Raw genomic sequence first — 19,992 nt, forward strand, 5'->3', positions numbered from 1 at the left:
TGACAGGAGCCCTCTGCGTGCTGAGGTGACTTCAGGTGCCCCAGCCGCAGACTGCCAACAAGCCCCAGTTTCCCCGGGGCCGTTCAGCCCAGGCAGACGGGCCTCTCCCACCCCCGCGGCCTGCTTTCCGTCCGGGCTGTGTCATTCACAGCCGGCGAGGCAGCACCCGCCTCCCCAGGCGGGGGTGGCTGTTCTGGGGCTGCCCGGAGGCACCCCGGGGCGGCCTGGACACCGCGGCCGGAGATGGCGGGAGGCGGCAACCGCCGCGCTGAGGGCCCCGGCGCGGGGCAGGCCGGCCGCCGCGGCCCAGCGCAGGACCGCCGAGCGGTGGCGGGCGTGGCCGGCCCCGGAACTGCCGTTCCCGAGCCGCGGGGCCCCGGCGGACCCCGGCGGCACGGACCGGGCGGTGCTTCCTGCGCGGCGGCGGCCGTGGCGGTGCTGGGCAGGGCCGCGGGACGCTCGGCCAGCGGCTGCCGGCGCTCGGGTGGCCCCGCCGGGTCCGGCGCTCCCCGGCCTCGCCATGCAGCGCTTCACGGTGAACATCAAGCTGCCGGCGCGGACCCTGACGGGCGCCCTCAGCGCGCCGAACAGGGGGGCGGCGGACTGGTGAGGGGCCGGGCCGCGGGAGAGCGGGGATGGTCTGCCGGGCTCGGGGAGGGGCGGCTGAGGTGGCCCGGGCCTCCCCCTCGCCTCTCCCCAGCCGCGGGTTGAGCTTCGCGGCTGGGTGCCTGGGGAAGGCGGCGGGCCGTGCCCCACGCTGCCCGCCCCGGGTCTGCCTCCTCCCGCCCGCCGCCAGCCCTGGGGGCCGCGCTTTCAGCCGGGGCGTTCATGGAGTCCCGCGTCCAGGGCCGAGGCTCAGCCAGCGCCGGCCGCTGCCGGGTGTGCAGTAAAGCGGTGGTAGGGATCCCTTTGGAGGCTGGCTGTGGCCTCCTGCGAGGGAATCGTTACCAGCCGCCTTGGCCAAGGTGGTCACCGCAAATACTCGGGTCCTTTTTTTTGTTTGTGGAGACGAGCATGGTATGCTGTTGTGTCCAAGGCAAGCCTCCTTCTGCTGGGCACCGTGCAAGCTGCTGACATCCCCGTCCTCTCCGCTTTCCTAGCTGGAGAGGCTGGCAGAGCGCAGGCAGGGAGCTCTGTGGAGTTGCCGCTGTTCAGCTCTCAAGCAAGAACAAAGCCATGGTCACAGAAGAACATGGGCCAGTCCCTTCTGGCAATGACATTTGCTTCTTTGGGCAGAGGTCTCGTTGGTGCGACAAACTGTAGAGATCAGAGCAGCTTCTTCTGGTTTCTATTTCTGTTATTTTTTTGAGAGTTGATGTACAAAGCCAGTAGGTATATTGGGTTTTGTACTCATTTTTCTGAGCAGTGACTTCGCCCAGCTGTGCTGAAAAGCATTAACCTAATACTGCTGAATCTTAGGGAGCGAAAACAAAACGAAGTAGCTGAGGCAAGTGATTTTTGAAAACTTTGGCCTTTATGTTTGTCAGCTTGCAAAGCAATGAATATTGAAGTTCTTAGTTTGAAACTTTGTGTTTCTCCTTTGACTGTTTCCACTTGCTGGGGTTCGCTATATCTTTATAATTGTCATTGGTGGCCTCATTAACCTCTCCTGAAGTCAGACAGGCCTCAGCAGATTTTCACTGTTACTGTAATCATTGTTCACATACTCCTTTTTTGTCTCAAAAAAAAAAAAAGATGCAATTAACTTTATAATTGCAATATATTGCTTACCTGTGTGCTTATATGTAAAATTTGGGAATGCTCTTCATGAGTTCCTATGTGATGTCTTAAATTTACAGAAGAGGATTTTTATAGATGGACACCAAGAAGTGCTTTGCGGTGGCTTAGGGTTCTAGCAGCAAATGGCTCAGCAGACAGTGCGGCAGTGGCATTTTATAATGCTTTTGAGTTTTATGTTATTAAATAGTTTCTACTGTTTGATGTTTTTGTCTAGTAGGATGCACTCAACTTACAAAAAAAAGCCTCGTTCTTGATGTGAAGTGCTGTTTGGTTTTTTTTGCTTGTTTGATGATGATATATGCTTTCCTAGGGGCTGGCAAGGTTTGATTGCATATGGATGTCATTCTATTGTGCTGATAGTTGATGCCAATACTGCTCAGACTTTACAGGTTTTGGAAAGACACAAAGCTAGTGTTGTCAAGGTGAGACATACATGTTTTAAGGTATATTACTTGATTCTGGTGTATTTATTATTTTTCTAAATTGCTGTATATATTTGACATTATATTGCACTTAATTTTCACATAAAATCTATTGTAAAATATGCGTATTTTACATGATGTCTTTTACAGCTAAATCAAACCATACATGCTGAAATTTGAGCTGAGGTTGATGGTATACCTTTATAAAAGGTATAGAATATAAAGAAGATGTAGAGAGAATGTATAGAATATATAGAAACATTTGGTAGTGTTATAGAACATAGAAATGTTTCTAAGAAAGCTCTTAACATGACAGAATTTCAAATGAATGTTACAAAATATCAAATGAATCTCTTTTTTGATGCCTTTGCTGATCTTTCCCATTGTGGGGGTAACCAGTGCACCATTCGACTAGAAAGCTACTTTTAAGTTATTACTCCTGTTCTTTCTTGTATAAAAGGAACAATAACAGACAAAACTGAACATTTATTTTGGCGGTAAAAAATGGCTAAAATTTAAACTTAAGCGTCGGGTACCTGTACTTTCCTTTGAAGGTCCTTGACTTGAAATTGCAGAGCGTTTGACTTTGGGTCAAGTGTGGAACAGGATGTATTTCTTTGATACATCATTTCTTTGACTGTGGAAAATGACAGATTCAGTCAGGGTTTAGAGGAATGTTTGGCTGGCAGATGTAATGTTTGATAGTCCTTGGCTCAAATGCTGTATTAGAAGGCAGTCAGTAATTTATGAAGAAAAACAGATTTTTAGATAGGGGGATTTTGGTGATTTCTGTAGTAAAAGAAAAAGTTTGAATGTGCCTTCTGGAAATTGCACACTATTTTTTTCCCGTGTGTGATTTTCTTTAAATAGACCATCTTCATGTAGATACACTAATACTCTATCTGATATGGCCGCTCTGATATTTTAAAATTAAACACAATTATTTTGTCTTTGGGTTTGATAATTTACTGACTCCTGAGCCATCATGTTCTGATGATGTCTTTCTGCACACTAAAGAGCTTCAAATTTTTGGTGAGTGGTTTTGAAATTCCAGTATATTCAGTAGTTACACAGGTGGTGGTGTTTCTATATCTTCGTATAGTACAATGTATTTCTGTGCTACAGGGTCCAATTAAGTGCGCTTTTTTTTATAATAATAAACTGTTCAAATCCTGGGTGAAAATACTGGCTAGGGCAAAACTGATACAGATCCATACAAGATCTTGGCTAAGAGCCATACAGATAATGACATTGTAGCTTTTAAAAATGGTTGTAAGGTTCAGGAATTCATTTTGCTTGATTAGAGAGAATTTTGAAACTGACTGGCAAAAAGGAATGTAGAAGGGTTAGGTTTCAAAATAGATAGTTTATGGCATTTCTTGAGACTTGTGTGCTGTGACATGTTTAAAAATAATGCTAAAATGCCACAAAGGACCGAAAACTGATTTCTGCCAGCATATCGGTCTCTTCTCCCAAGTAACAAGCAATAGGATGAGAGAAAATGGCCTCAAGCTGCGCCAGGGGAGGTTTAGGTTGGATATTAGGAAAAGCTTCTTCACCGAAAGGGCAGTCAGGCCCTGGCACAGGCTGCCCAGGGAAGTGGTTGAGTCCCCATCCCTGGAGGTATTTAAAAGCCGGGTAGACGTGGTGCTTAGGGACATGGTTTAGTGGTGGCCTTGGCAGTGCTGGGTTAACGGTTGGACTTGATGATCTTAAGGGTCTTTTCCAACCTTAACGATTCTATGATTCTATGACTCTATGTTTGTATAGCTGCACAAATCTTTCACTGAATTTTGAGGATTGTCAGGGTTGCCCAAACATTGCTGTCAGCTTAGAGCGTGTGCTGCTGATCTGAATAATCTCTCTGGTGATAAATGTGAGGCAATGTACCTGACTCTAAGTACGGAGAGGTTATTTCTCAGCTATCTTAGAGCAAAGGTATGTACATGACAGCAACCATGGAGTAAGTGGCACTCTGTGAATCAATACGTTTGCTTGCCTTTTGGCAGCCTGTGTGGGTAAGCATACACTTAGCCTCAGTTGTCTTCAGGCCACCCTTTAAAATGAACAAATCAGTTCCAATATCTATAATTGTGTAAAAAATAGAAAATGTAAGTGGTACAGAGGTAGCAGCTATAATGATGACTGCTTTAAAATTTCCACTTAGCTTAGGTAATAAGTTGTAGCAAAATTAGTTTTTGATCCATGTAGTGATAGCATTTTAATGTGCTTCAGTTACATTCACTAGCTTTGAGAAGTAACGTTATTTCAATAGGAAACCAAATGCTGAAGTCCAAATAGTTTTTATATAATTTATGAGATAATTTTTCAAAACCACTCTCTAGTGCTTTATTAACAGAAATAGACCATAAGAAAATGACTAATTGGTGAGGAGGAAGAATGAAGAGAAATTCTGTTCTGCTTTAACAAGTAGACATTAGATGAGAAATTATGATGAGGCCATGATCATTGCAGATACCTTTATGTGCATTTGTAAGAAATTTTCTTCAATTCCTAACTGACTTTTTTTGTTTGTAAATGCTAAGAGCGTAAATAAGCTGGAGGGGATCTGTAAGAAGTCTGCTGTATATGCCTGACTCAAACTCTTTGTAGTAGAGGTTCACACCAGCAACTCAGTCTACAGGGGATCTTCTCTCCCAAAACCTATGCTTCAGATCTGAAAAATTTCAAAACACACCACTACCTGCAATAAAAAAGCAAAGAGAAAAGTGATTGTTTCATAATCCTTCTGCAGTCTGTTTAACTATTTTTCTTTAAATACTTCCTGGCCTTTGGCTGTCATAACTGTGTCTGGAATAGGTCATGGTTTCACTGAGAATTGGTCCGTACGTTCATATGGTGTTTGTGGGAGACTGATAACTTTGTGTGGAGTGGATTATATCTGACTTTTTTTTCGTACCTTTACAAAGAGTACTTGAAAGAGTACTTTTACGAAAGGAAATGTAATTAAAGGCACAATTTTTTGATCTGTCAAAAAATAGGAGGATTGAAATTACATTTGTGTCTGTTCTGATATGTTAATAAACAGTGATAATAAAGTTCTTTAAATCAGGTGAGATAAATTGTGAAAATTGAAAAAAAACCCAAACTTCACCTCTGATTCCTGTTTCTGACCAACGCTGATATATTTTCAAGTCAGGGTAGAGAGGCAGTGACCAATACAGTAAGAAAATAATTGCTTTTAGCAGAAGATCAGGTCATGTGTGGGGACTTTGTTGGAGGAGTGCGACTACAATGAGAAAAGAGGGCTTACAGTGTTAGAGAGCCTCATGAGCTCTGGTTGAGACTGATTGTGTGAAGTTCTCCTTTTTGTTGTTCATAACTTGGTGACAGCTCGTCCCGTGGGAAACGATGCTTTCCAGACTTGGAATTTGCTTCAAAGTATTACATTTTTAACTGAGGAAGAAACAGCTTTGCAGGTTTCTATAATTACTTTTTTTTAATAGCTACATAGCTACATGCAGGTAATTTTTTTGAACAGCAGGGAAGCAGGAATTGCGACACTGAAATTTGCAGGTAGAGGAGAGTCTCCCAAGAATTCTTTGTTATTCTGGTAGAAACACACTTTGGGTTTATAGCTGGAGCTCTTTGAAGATTGCTTGCTGTGCATGTGTAATGTTTGTTTAATTTATTCAGCTAGGCTTTTGAGATGCATCCTGATCACACCTCTGAAAGGGGTAGCACAAAGGTGGCTACAGTCATCTGAATGCTGTTATAAATCTAATTCATGTTACAAAGTTAGCGGTGCCTAATGATAATTCTATTTTTTTAATGTCATGCTTTCAGTATCTGCAAAAAGTGTTGTGTTTGGCCTCACCCTTTCTGTCAGGTACTGTGACAGCACACAGCTAGTTAGCTACAGCAACATTTTTGTAGTACGTAAACTCCCATTAGCTTAGCATTAAGATTTCTTTATTCTGTTAGTGTCTTCAGTCTCTCTTAGGGACAGAAGTTCGCCTTTAAAGCAGATAGCAAAACAAGTCCATATTGAATAGATAAGGAAGGAGTCAGTGTTATCTCCGTATAATCTCAGAAGACTTGTAGACAGAATGTTTCAAATTTCAAGACACGTAGTTTTCGCAAGTATTGCCAACTTGCAAGCCCATGCAGCTTGAAATCCCAAACCAGAAGGTGGTATGTGGAAATGAGTGGTGGCAACATGCTGAAAAGGACCAAAAAGATAGCAAATGTCAGCAATAGCTTGACATGAGAAAACATATAGATGAAAGACTAACTGTCCTTCCTCCCCAATACCATAATATATTTGACAGATGAGGAAAATGACGTGTTTTAGAGTGTGTGTAAAAGTTGAATGGTAAATTTTCAACTTTCATTTGTCTGGAAATCAGTGGGTATAGGTTTGTAGATGCCCACAGAACCTTAAACGTTGCCGTTTAGTTTCTTCTAAATATTTGAGTAAACTTTTTATATACATAGCATATATTTATGGATTGTTGTAGTTACCTTCAGGAACAAGGATTGTTGATTTATGTAATTTGAAAATAGCAACCATGCAGTCATGCAGCACAGGTGCAAATTTAAGGTATGTTGCAAAACTGATGGTAGCTTATAGTTATGCTTACGCAGATGTTATTAACGTTAACTATTACTATGCTTTTTTGTTGAGTTGTTTATTACTGGTTTATCCATCTGAAAAATATGAAGTATGGCGTCTTTGTTATATATGTTTGCCTCCTTTGACTTTTTTCATCTGTATCTTCAGGTTAAGTGGGCTAAAGAAAATTACCATCACAATATTGGCTCTCCGTATTCTTTACGTTTAGCTTCTGCTGATGTTACTGGAAAAATAATTGTATGGGATGTGGCAACAGGAACAGCTCGTTGCGAAATACAAGAACATGCGAAACCAATTCAAGGTAATGATAGTGCATGATGTTTGTGTGGAAGTTATTTAATGGAGGATTGTGTACAAATCCATCACTGAGGTTTTGCAAACTATGCTCAGTTCTGCCATTGAATTTTACTGTTGGGATTACTAGCCTTCTCTATGTTTGTCTACTCATTTTCTGTGTAAATATAAGACTTACCCTCTCCCAGACGGATGCTGTGAGATTTAATTCATTATGGTAATATTTTCCAATATCTTCTGAAAAAAAGTTACCATCTATTTTAATTAACGTTATTGATTGAAATAATAGTATTTACAGTGTCGAGTACATCTTCCTGCTTTTGAATTGGGGATCTAGTGCAGTTCGCATTGCACCTGAATGTTAATGTCATGCATAATGCTGTAGTACGTTAACAGTATTACATTGCTGTAAGTTAAGAATTTTGTGCACATATACTTTGACAATTATTTAGATAGTTCATTATATAGCTACTTCTGGTCAAATATATTAGCACTACAACATATGTTTGCAATGTAACTAGAGAGAAGGTTTTTTTGAGCATCTATGCAGTTGTCTGATTCATAGGAGCAGAGAGGCTTTTCTGTGCATTGATAGCAATAGTAAGATGTGAAAAGTGAAATGAAGAAAAGACAAGATATTGTGTAAATTGTAGCACAGAAGACAGTTGTACATAAGGACGGTTTCGGACATAGTTGGAGTTAGCTGTAGGAAGTCTTGAAACTGAGTATGTCATGTTTGAATTAGGTTTCAAGTGTAACTAAGTGGATGTAAATGGTAAGGATTAATACAAACAGTCAAGAGAAAGAGGAAATTTTGAGATGGTATAAATAACTGGTTCTGGCTTTCATTTGAGAAGACCGTTTAGCGGTGGCGTTTGCTACTTTTGTTTCTGTTCTGTGGGTGGTAGCCCAATACAGCTGGGAAGGTCTGAAAAATACCCAATAAACTCTACCTGAACAGTTGTGGGCAGCTGGATGTTTGAAGATTCTTTATCCCATTACTAGGAAAAAAAAAAAAAATTATCTCATTTAGGGCTTTCACAGGTCTCTGGGGGAAGTAAAAACAAAAGCAAAAACCAACCAAACAAACAAAAGCCCACAGAAAGAACCCAAACAAACAAACAAAAACCCTGGAAAAAGGAGCTATGGATTTATGATGTTGTAAGCTATGGAAGATTTATACTTGCTTGTGCTAGAGACAGAAATGTCTAGAAGCCTGGCATAGAGGACAGTACTATCTTAATTGGTCTGATGAAGGATAGAGAACAGCAAATGTAACCACTGGCCAGGTATAACACCATTAAGAGAATGTATTGGAAAGGAATAATAGCATCTTTTTCCTTCCTTCTTTTTGTGCTCATCTGTTAGTAAGGTGTCATCCATCAAATGCTCCCTTTTGTTAGTTAGCATCTTGTACTTCATCAGTGAAAAAGTTAAGGTAGTGGTTACAACTCAAAAAAGGGAATCAAAAGATCTAGACTTCATTCCTTGTTGCATCACACTCTCAATATCATTTTTCTATTGCTTTAATTGGTGCGGTTTGTTGTTGATAGTAGTACTCTCCTGCTATTGTAAAACTTGGTTTTTTTCATTCTAATCACTTGTAGTAGGCGCTTTTCTGTGTATCGGAACCACTCCTAACAGAGCTGACCGGGAGCTGGCTGGAGCACTGGAATCTGGTTAGCTTTGTGGCTGCGCTACTATGGCTGGACTGCTTCCAGTACCTGAGCTGATGCTGGGAGCGGACTGCTTCCAGCATCCGACGGGTGCTTTCAGAATTAGCTGGGAGAGAGAGCTCTGCAAGTACAGCAGCATCTACATGCTCTGCTGCGTGTTTTGCGTTTCTGTTTATTGCTACTGCTGTCCACGCTAGCAATATGTCTACAAATTATTTCTGAAGTAAAATTTAGAACACTCCTCCCCGGCCGAGAAACTACCATAATGAGTTTCTAAGAATAATTTATAATTTATAATTTATTTGGACTATTTTAAAAACTTGTAATGAGGCTTGTGTTATATCTGTTTTTTATTTTGAATTCTATTATATGAAAGCCCACTTATGAAATTAGCTTGTTTGGGTTTTGTTATCGTTCTGTTCTTATAAATCCTGTGAAAGTAGATACAATATTGTAAGTCTGACAGTGGGACACTGAAAATTTATTCTATTGACTGCAGTTAATTTTATTAGTTTTATTTCTTTTTTTGTGTGTGTTTTATAAATTGCATTTTATTTACTCCTGACACTGTTTTACTGACTGGTGGAGTTTTGACCATGCCATTTGAAGTTTTCTCCAGATTTTCAGACCTAGTGAAGGCTTTCCAATCCGCTGGGCAAGAAAAAAAGTTAATAAGCAACAGAATTTTAATTCTTTTCTGTCCTCAGTCCCTGATTTGATTCAGCAATTACCTCTAACAAAAGCAGTTTCTTTTCCTTTCCATCTGTTTCTGAGGCTTCTGGCTGTCTTGTACAAACCTGTAGAAAATGGTGCAAATACAGAGACTGAGCAGAGAGTGACCTGCCGGTTCTCTGGGTGTTATCTGCAAGAGCTTTGTAGGATAACAGCTGGAGCCTCACTGTTTCAATAAGGAGAAAAGTGGTGCTTCCATGTGAGGCACTCTATTTGATCCAAAGTCTGCATTCACCTGGGGAAGGAGTTAACCATTTGTTAACTTACAGTGTAACTGATCAGGACACACATGGCTGCATTTTTTTTCCTCTGAAACTCAGTGAGAAGCACTTATCAGCTCTGAAAAAGCTGAATTGATAAAACAGAAGAATGGCTGAGGAAGGAAGTTGTTTTGACATCTTATGAACATGCTGTTACGACATATTATGAACATGACATTGTATGAACATGCTGTAGAGAAGCTGTGACTTGGTGAGGTCGTGCAGTGAGTGGTAGGAGCTGGACCGGGGGGACTTCATTGCCTGCCTGACCCATTCTATTGTCTAAAACACTGCCCCATGGAGCATGTAGGTAGCTCTAATACAGCTCCTTTCTAGTAACTGAGGTGGCTCTCTGTTCTTATTGACAGAAAACATAGTCTTTTGTGTCTGTTTTTTCTTGAATGTTTAAGTGGTGCCTGGCTGTGATGACTGGCAGCCATACTTCTTCAGATTGACCTTAGCATTTAAGTACTGTACTTGTATTCTTGGTTGTGTGTTACAGTCAGTTTCGTTTTACTCTTAAACTTAAGACTCTCTGTTAAAAAGCATTTGAAGTGGAGAAGGCATTTGTTTCCAGGTCCAATGCTGATACAATCTCAAACATTAATTTGGGATGGTGTATGGTTCATGGTGTCATTGCAGATGTTAGTTGGGATGTTGTATGGTTCTTTTCATTTTGACTCTGCACTGGCTCTGTACAATACAATATGTTGTTTCAGGTAGGAATTCACTGGATGAAAAGATCTGGCTTCTTCAGATCTGATGTGGGTTTTGTGCATGTGTGTGGACGTGTGTAACCCAGTGTATTGCTGCTTGTTAAAAACATAAATTCAGGCCGTAAAAGGAACTTATTTTTTAGAATTATGAAGTAGAAACATCTTGTCACTTACAAGTCACTATTAATTTCTTTAAAGATGAGGTATTACAGAAGAAAAGTAGTTTTAAAATAGAACAAACTTTTTTTGACAATTAATTTCACTGTTTGTTGTTCCTTATTTCTTTTCACAGACATGCAGTGGTTGTGGAATCAAGATGCTTCTAGGGATTTACTGCTTGCTGTTCATCCACCTAACTATATTGTACTGTGGAATGCAGACACAGGCACCAAGCTTTGGAAGAAAAGTTACGCTGAAAATATTCTGTCTTTTTCATTTGACCCCTTTGATCCATCACGCTTAGCTTGTAAGTTTGCATGTATAAAATAGTGTGACGTGAATATGGGTAGACCAGGAAAAAAGTTAAACTAAGATGTTAATATTGAGATTAAAGTAATGGATTGGAGAGAATAATGTCATTAATGCCAAGAAGAAGTCTGAAAACAAAGACAGGGGAGTCTTTGGTCAATGTGGAATCTTCTAAAATAAGATGCCATTGTGTGAGGGGAGGGGAAAAGTAGGCATGAGTAGAGAAGTTAGAGATCTGCAAATAAATATTTGGGGCTTTATAAAGAAGGTGGAAGGCACGTAGATAGGGAGCTGGAGGAAGCCAAGTAGAGAGCACTGTTGAACTGACATAAAAAGCTATAAAAGGATGGGTGCTGAGGGAGAAACCAGTGAGATGAGTAGACCAAGAATAAATGGTATTTTCAACAGAAAGGAATTTTTTTTAAAGGAATAGAGTGTGAGCATCAGTTTCAGAAGCAATTCCAGTGTCCAGGGGGATGTAAAGCAGATTTATTGACATTTTACCAGAAAGAAATTAAGAGAAATAAGAGAGTCACCATTTTATTCTTTAATTTAGCTTGATTGCTCCTGATCTATAATGAGACAGTTTCCAGGCTTTGTGCTTGTCTTTTTTTTTTTTTTTTATCTGCCATACCATTCAACCTAAAAAAAGGAACTTTTTTTTTTGTATAAACATGTAGTAAAATCTTAGCTACATCTTTACAGCTTAGCTGAATCTTTATGCTGCAACATAAATAATGTGAGTTAATGATTCTTTGAGCCATGCTTTGCATGAGAACAAAAAATGGTGATATAGCCAATGTGGGCAACCCTGCCTTCTGTTTGCATTGTGAAGCTTAAAGAAAAATAGCCGATGAGAGAGAATAACTCTTATACTCAAGAAACAAGAGGTTTCTCCCAGTAATCCCCACAGTATTTTTTTAGTACAGACTTAATTTTGAAAAATTGAGTTTTGTGGATATAATTAATTGTAATGGACCATCTGCAGCTCTTTCAGTAGAAGGTGCCTGTTGTCTAGAATTGTGGGTTTTCTACCTAATACAGTATTACTAAAGTTAGTAGCATTTCTCCCCACCAAAATTTCACTAAAATGGAACACCACAACCAAGTTGCAGATTGTATTTTGCTATAATAAAAATTGTTTTTCTTGGTACAGTGCTCACCAGTGAAGGAATAGTGTTCATCTCCGACTTCTCTCCTTCCAAAGCTCCTGCCAGCTCAGGGAAGAAAGTTTACATCTCTAGTCCGCATTCCAGTCCTTCCCACAACAAGCTGGCTGCTGCTACCGGGGCCAAAAAGGCCCTTGATAAAGTAAAAATCTTAATCAGTAATGAAAAACCAAGGTAGGTTGCAAATATTTCTTCTTAGATAATGTTTTGTGTACCTGTATATTTTATAGATATAATTACATTAAAGCCTGTGAGATAATTAGTTTTAAAAAAGAAAATTCATTGGGGTAGGCAGATGGTTGGGTGTCCTATATGAGGACGTTATGTAAGGATATAACACTGACAGTCATTCATCCAGTTCTGTTCATAAAAACAGCCATATCATCCCAGCATATTTTACAGAAGTTAATGACATAATGTTCTCCCTTCGCTAACAGATTTTCATGCAGGTGTAAATTCAGAAACATCTTTCTTAGGGGAAAAAAAAAGATGGAAATGGGCTAACGTAATTCATTTCAATTGTGGAATGAGAAGGGATATAATAAGAGAATAAAAATTCTGTAAGTACTGATACCTGAGAAGAGTTGTCATTCTGATATTGTACATGATACTGCAGCAGGAGGCATTTTGTAAGTTAATAGTGTATAAATAAAATTAGAATTTATACATTTGTCTGTTTTCTGACCTTTTAAAACTGAAGGTGTTGCATATTGGGTTTTTTTATTAGAAATTCTGTAGACCACTTTCTTTTGTGTGGTGTAATTCTTTTTTTCCTTTTGTACTTTCTGTTTGAGTAATGAAAGTATTTCTCAAGTGTCTAGCCAATTTGAGAACAAACTGGTCAGACTTTATTATCAGTTAACACTTGACACCAAAATTTAGTGCAGATGTGAAATTTATACTCTGTTTTAATAAGGTGTTTAAATTGCAGGCTGGGGAGAAGCCTTGATGATACTTCCTCTGATAATCATTTAAGAAATTGTGATTTTTTTTTTTTTGTATGAAGTTAAAGGGCATGATCTTGTCATTTTGTGTTTTGTAATGCCTAGTTTGTGCTGCATCGGACAGAACACCTGGTTTGCAAATACTGAGGCAGTACATATGCTGCTGCAGCCTTGTGTATGCTCTGTAATTACAGCAACTCAGCAGAGATACCATCTTTTTTGCATTCTTCTGATTACATTTTAAGTTATATATGAATATTGCTAAGGATATGATAAGTCTTCTTTCTCCCTCCTTTTCCATCCAGAAACCCTGAAAAAGAGTAGAATGGGAAAAGGGGAAGAAAAAATTGTAGCAGCAACGGTTTACCTGGTTTTATATTAGTTTAGGGAAACTTTTGAGGGAAGAAGAGCAGGAGATTGTCAGGAAAGTGATTGCAGAGAAAAGGTGAATAATACTGCTGAAGCAAGGAATGAGGTGCAAGAGGAGTGTAAAGGGGGTTTAGTGTGTGGTAGAATGAGGAGATTAAAACCAAACAAAACCCCTCAGAGGGATGATACATTAAATCAGTTAAGAGACCTTCAAACCTGAGCACAGTATGAGGATGTTTTTCTTCAATGTGACTTAAATACAGTTCATTGGATTGCAGGTACCAAATGAACTTCTTTACCTTGCAGCCAATCTCCCATTGACAATCAACAACATGACAAACATTCCTGTTCTTTGCTACTTTCTTTGAGTTTGAAGACTGATATTCTTGATAGGCTAGTTCTGTTCATTTCAAAATAAAATAATATGCATAATAACATAAAAATCGAAGTAAGCAGTATGTTTAAGGGTAATTTCCCGTGCATACCAGTAAATGTCATAGCAGCTAGCACTGTTCATAATTGAATTGCTTTGTATTTGAGATGTGCAAGAATTACACTTGTTCCACTTGAATTACATATTATTTTAAAAATTACTCTATAATCGTATTTAGACAAAAGACAACAGAGTGTGTGTCTTTTAAAGGTCAGTGATGCTTTGCACTGCTGTACCAATTAAATGGAAACGTACCGTTCCCTAGTGATGAAAATAGGGAATACTTGAAAAAATGCAGCTGCAGGAAGATTTATACTGGTAATTTTGTTTTTGAAGTATTTGTTGATACTAAACTTGATTATATCTGATGTTTTGCAGTGCTGAATCTGTAACACTCAACGACTGTCTTCAGTTGTCGTATTTGCCTTCCAAAAGAAACTACATGCTGTTATTGTATCCCAGAGAAATTTTGATTCTTGACTTGGAAGTGAATCAGACAGTGGGTGTAATTGCAATTGAAAGAACAGGTGTGCCTTTCCTACAGGTAATGAAAATTTGATTGGTTTCTATCATTGTAATAGTTCATTAAGATCATACGTAAGTTCATGACCCACTGACAGTTGTGTTTTGATTAGTTCTGGAGGATGAAAAGGAGTTAGCTCACCAGGGGGAAAAATGTCGTCTGAACCAAGCATTGCTTAATTTAGTTTGCTGAAGTCTGCAGCAAACCAACCTCATTTTGCAGTGTTACAAAAGTTACCAGTGTGGAAATAGTGCTGTGGAAAAAGGACATTTTGTTCTCTGGTGGTGAAGCTGCTTACACACAAGTTAATACTAGTTCTCTGAGCATCTGCCTTTGCTTAATTAGACAGCTAAGTCTAATCCAAGGTCTTATTGAAGCATCTTTATTCTTTTGGAATCATGAATTCTGATACTAAAAAAGAAAGTTGTTTTTTTAAAAAGTGAAAGCTAAAAAGAACATATATGAGTACATTAATGTTTAAAAAAAAAAAAAAAAGAAAAACCAAACCAGCAAACAATTCAAACAAAAACTTTCAATTAGCTTCTCAAATTAATTGACTTCCTTAGTCACAAGTACTGTAGCTAAAGAAATTCATTGAAGTTTTACATTAATGATAACATTTTTAGTGACTTGCTTATACATCAGGATACATCAGTGTACTTTGCAAAGGATAAGATTTTCATGACCTAATTTAATGTGGTATCTCTTTACCTAGGTAATTCCTTGTTTTCAGCGTGATGGGTTATTTTGCCTACATGAAAATGGCTGTATAACTTTAAGAGTTCGCAGATCTAACTGCAGTATAACTGGAACTCCAAATGAAGAGCCAGGTAAGTTTTGTGTCAATAATGTCCAGAAATGAACTTTGAGGCATTTTAATTAATACTTTAACACCAATATTAACCATCACACCTCATATGGGATAGTGAATTACAGCCCTTCTAGTGTTTGTTTTTTCTTATACATTAAGTTTAAATTTAAATTTATGCTGCATTCTCCCATAAGTGTTTCTGACTTCCCTGAAATTTAGTGCAAAGTGAGATACTAATATCCTGAAAATCCTTTTAGCACTAAATAATACTTTAATTATGAAGTGGCTTAACATATACACATATACAAGAATGCCACATATACAAGAAAGTTTTAGATAAAGGATGATTAGTTTGTTCTTTTTATCGTTAAGAAAAAACATATTTTTCAGGCAAACACAAGGTTTTGGAAGTCATTTGGTCAATTGGAAGAATCGATTTTAGAACTAAGGCATGGGCTTAAATTTAGATTAAAATCTAAATTATTAAACCTTTGTCTTTTTTAGGAAATGTTAGTAAGAATGGCCTTTTAAATGTAATGAAGGAGACTGGAAAAAAGAAGGGAAAACATAGTTCTGTAAATGTAAATAAGTTATTTTTTTTGTTACAGTTTGTTTGTTTGGTTTGGTTTGGTTTTGGCAATTTGGTAATTTCTAGTGAGGTACATTACTTGCTTCCAGGTTTACCAATAAACCAAATGAGTCTTGGATTGTGGAGAGCAGATGCACTTTCTACCCAGATATGAAACAGTAATTTTTTAGATTTTACAAGATTCGTGTGGAGTAAGGTATTTTAAAGACACAGTTACATTTTGGAGAATTTCTCAAAGCTGTGTTATGTACAGCAAGATCAACAGTATGTAGTTTCTGATTATTTTTGCTAATTGTTGCACAGGAGGCATGTGGATTTCAACCAAGGAGCTCAATCATTCTGCAAATTTACCTCTGTTGATTGATCACATAGTATGTTTTCCATTCTGATTGTTTGTCCTCTGTGGGACATTGATGTTACAGATCCAGACCCAGTTCAGGAGCTGATTTATGATTTAAGAAGTCAGTGTGATGCAATCAGGGTAACAAAAACAGTTCGACCCTTCAGTATGGTGTGTTGCCCAGTGAATGAGAATTCTGCAGCTCTCATAGTCAGTGATGGCAGGGTAATGATCTGGGAATTAAAATCAAGTATTTCTGGCAGAAATGTGCGTAACAGGTAATGGCATTTATTTTTCTTATCAAAGCTTCCATCTGTTACACTTACAAGTGATATGTAGTATTTAATTATATTCTAAAAGCAACAGTGATGTCCTTGTGTGTATGGTAGCGTGACCTGTGCTATACATGTGTATGATGAAAGGCGGAGGAACAAAATAGATCATCCAAATAGATTAGTTCCCTTGCTTTGCGGAAGTGAAGGAACTGTATTTACTCTTCTTTCTTTAAAAAAATAATTCCGTGCTAAGTGGTTGGAATAAGGAAACAAAAGTTAGGAATGAATATTCACATTATTTTGGGGGAACATTTTCTTCTCATTTGGCTTTCTTCAGACTATAATTTTCTTCAGGAATGAATCCCTCGCTTTCAATCACATGAAAGGACTGCAAAATGAGTCTGGAAAGAGCTACATTTTTAGTAGGGGAATGGTTTTCTGTTAAATTTCTGTGAATTTGACACAGAGCAATATAAGGCTGCACAGCAGGTGGCTGGAATACAGTGGTATAACAATATTCTTATATACAAAGCCTTTAGAGTTTTAGATTTTGACCAGTCTCTAAAAATACTGTATGAAGTAGTATAGTTCTTTAAACATTCAGTGTATTAAGGTCATTCTGCTGCAATAAACTTTTAAAGTACTATTGAATAAAATAAATAACTTACTGCCATAAAAGAAAAACAGAATTCTTAGTACACTTTTAACTGTCAGAAGTACCAGATTTTCAGCATAGATCCTTTTGTTGTTCATCAATGATTTAATATTTTTATTCTTGGTGTTCTCAGAAATACTGTTAGATGGATTCTTTGTGATGCATATCCAAGAGAGCTGTTTAGGATCCATGTGTTGCTGGGTTTTACTTCTTGGATTCTTAGGCTCATTTCTAAAACACTGATTTTTGTCATGATTATATAACCAGGAAAAATGTAATAATAATATAAGAACCACTGAGCCTAGAGGATTCTGGATGTGGTTGGATTGTACTGAAAAGTAAAGCATAGTTCTAGTTGGCACAGAGTCTTTAATGGATTTTGAAGGTGTCTTCCTCCGTTAGCTCTTGATCCTGCTGGACTTGATGGTCTTAATTAAAATTTGAATTCGAAGTCTGTTGAAGTGATTTTTTTTTTTTTAAAAAAAAAAGGCTTTGTACATGCCTTAAACTGCATTTTTACATACAGCTGGGTGCAGTCAGTAGCCTTTGGTCTTTGCTCATGATATAGACCTGTCCTCAGCCCAGCCAGATATGATTGCCAAGGCTGCAGGGGCTGTTTGAGTCCCTTTTAGATGGAGATTGCGCTGGAACCCAGTCACTGGGGAAAAAATAACACAAAAACCTGATGCATAGATATCTCACAAGACTGTAAACATAGGTAATGCTGTAAATTTCTGCTGTAGCTTTGTATATGCAAAAGCAATTGTGTTTCCTATGTTAGGTGAAAGGCATTCCTTTAGTTATGGGTTTTGTCATCTGGAACCTATATAAGAAGTTTATATAGGTTAACAAAAGCCATTCCCCAAGTTTGGGAATCTTTTATTAAATGTCGAAATATTTATGATGGTTCCTTAGCTGTATTCATTAACATAGCTCTATATATAAATACACAATATACTTAAAAGCTTCCATTCAGTGCTTAGGTACACTTCAGAACAAGGAATACGTCTGTCCATTTTTCTGTTACTTGTAAATATCTCTGTAAGGAAGATGAAAGTTATTTTAAATTCTGTACATTTTTGTGTGCATTATCTCCTGGTAGAGTTGTTCATGGAAGTTGACGTTGGGAATAACCTTCTCAAAATACTCTGCAACTAGTAAGTGGTAGGAATACTGAAAAAACAACCTGGGGAAAAAAGGAAATCGAGGACCTAAGTCAACAGGTGATCCAGTTTGTGTTAGGAACTTGTTTTCATTTCTTTTACAGCAGTTCAAGTGCGTCACCTTTGTATTCCCCAGTCTCATTCTGTGGAATTCCTGTAGGAGCATTCCAAAATAAACTTCCAGACCTCTCATTAGACAACATGATTGGTAAGAATTTCTCCCACTAGTATCACTGCTACTCATTTCTAGGATTTTTGAATCATTGTACGTCTTAGCTTACTTAAGAACTACATATGTTAAAATTATTTTCTGTGCAATTGAAGTAGTAATTCTGAAAGAAAAGAATTCCTGTTTGCTAAAGAAATTATCAAATTAATCTTTTTGAGGATTTTATGTTGAGGACCAATGTTCGAAGTTCATTTTCTCTGAGGAAAAAAAAGTAATTTAAAATGGAATTTGGCCAAAACTCCTTCATTTTTTTAAAAAGTAATCTTAAACAGATGAAGATTATTTATCTGACACATCCATCTTTGTGAAATCTAGATAGCAACCAACACTTCAGTATTGAGAAATGTTCCATAAAGATGGTTGCCTTTATGTTTTAAAACTAATTTTTATTGGAAAAGCGACTAGTGCTACTCAGAGATACAAAGGTGCAGATTTGGATTTGGTTTGGTAAAAGTTGTCCATATTGTTAGGTGCAGGCAGCTTACCACCGTGGGAGGTCCTTTTGCACTTTATCTCATGTGTTTAAAGATGGCATTTAGGGCATGATTTTTCTCTTATCTGTATTTCTTGTAGTCATTGACATCATAGCTATTGTTATTTTGTACCTCACATCACTCGGACTGGTACAGCTGACTGCAGAAGGGATACAGCAGTGGAATTATATCTTTTTTGTACCCGACTTTATTGCTGAATCTGAGCAAATTCACTATATTTCTAGCAGTGGATTGCACTCAGTTTTTACTGTTTGGCGTTATAGCTCCATAAGTCTTTGAATTGGTCTAATAATTTTAAAAATTTGTAACTAACTTTAAAAAAAAGGAGGAAAAAAAATAGAAACTACCCTTGAATTCTGGAAGACTGAAATGGTTGCACTTACTTTTTCCCCCCCTCTTCCTTTCTTTTTTTTTTTTTTCCTTCTTAGTGTTAGGAAAGAAAGCTAATATCGGAGAAATTAGCTGAAGTGCAGTCTTCCAAAAAGTTTTATCATACAGAGTTCAACAGGAAGGAATGCCTCTTTAAATAAACATTGCTAACATATATGTTAGGTTATTTGTAATTTTTATTTTATAAACTCTTGGGTCTGATAACTTTCTGTAACATCTAAGATTATAATTGAATACTAACAAGAGCTTTTGTTTTTAAGCAGGGCAAGGCACAATTGCTGGAGAAGAACAGTTAAAAAGTTCTTTTCTGCAAGAAGTGCACCTCAAATTTCTGCTGACTGGACTTCTTTCAGGACTTCCTTTGCCTCCATTTGCTATCCGCATGTGCCCACCTCTTACAACAAAAAACATTAAACAGTATGAGCCAATCCTTGCTGTTGGTAAGTGTCTTGAACAGTTTATTGGTTGCTCTGAAAATACTAAACTCTAGATTAAATACAAATATAGTTACTAATACAGAAAAAGATTCTATGTTTTCATCCTGTGTAACTCACCACAAGTAGCGACCCTTGTACTAGTTTGCATCCATGATAGTCTTTGGATTCTTTTTTTACTGCATTGGGCTTCAATATTGCTACCTGAAAAATTGCAGTATATTAGCTGGTATTTGTCCTTCATTTACTATATTGGTCCATTGATATGC

The 19,992-nt window shown here is 38.1% G+C and overlaps 1 protein-coding gene across 7 annotated transcripts in view; it reads left to right on the top strand.

Moving 5' to 3' along the window:
* The first annotated feature begins 405 nt into the window (after positions 1 to 405).
* Positions 406 to 19,992, top strand: part of WDR11 (WD repeat domain 11) — a 47,616-nt gene continuing 28,029 nt past the window's right edge. For 2 of the 7 annotated variants that reach the window (XM_087766798.1, XM_087766805.1), the window contains exons 1-10: positions 406 to 606; positions 2,051 to 2,162; positions 6,907 to 7,060; positions 10,730 to 10,903; positions 12,062 to 12,248; positions 14,199 to 14,364; positions 15,059 to 15,173; positions 16,166 to 16,361; positions 18,281 to 18,384; positions 19,550 to 19,729. In XM_087766798.1, the coding sequence (XP_087622924.1) occupies positions 521 to 606; positions 2,051 to 2,162; positions 6,907 to 7,060; positions 10,730 to 10,903; positions 12,062 to 12,248; positions 14,199 to 14,364; positions 15,059 to 15,173; positions 16,166 to 16,361; positions 18,281 to 18,384; positions 19,550 to 19,729 (1,474 nt within the window). In that variant the 5' untranslated portion in view covers positions 406 to 520. The other 5 variants (XM_087766799.1, XM_087766800.1, XM_087766801.1 and 2 more) reach the window with 5 other exon arrangements.

Source organism: Nipponia nippon, unplaced genomic scaffold (assembly GCF_047370975.1).
Source record: "Nipponia nippon isolate SJK-2023a ecotype South Korea unplaced genomic scaffold, ASM4737097v1 scaffold_3, whole genome shotgun sequence".
NCBI lineage: Eukaryota > Metazoa > Chordata > Aves > Pelecaniformes > Threskiornithidae > Nipponia > Nipponia nippon.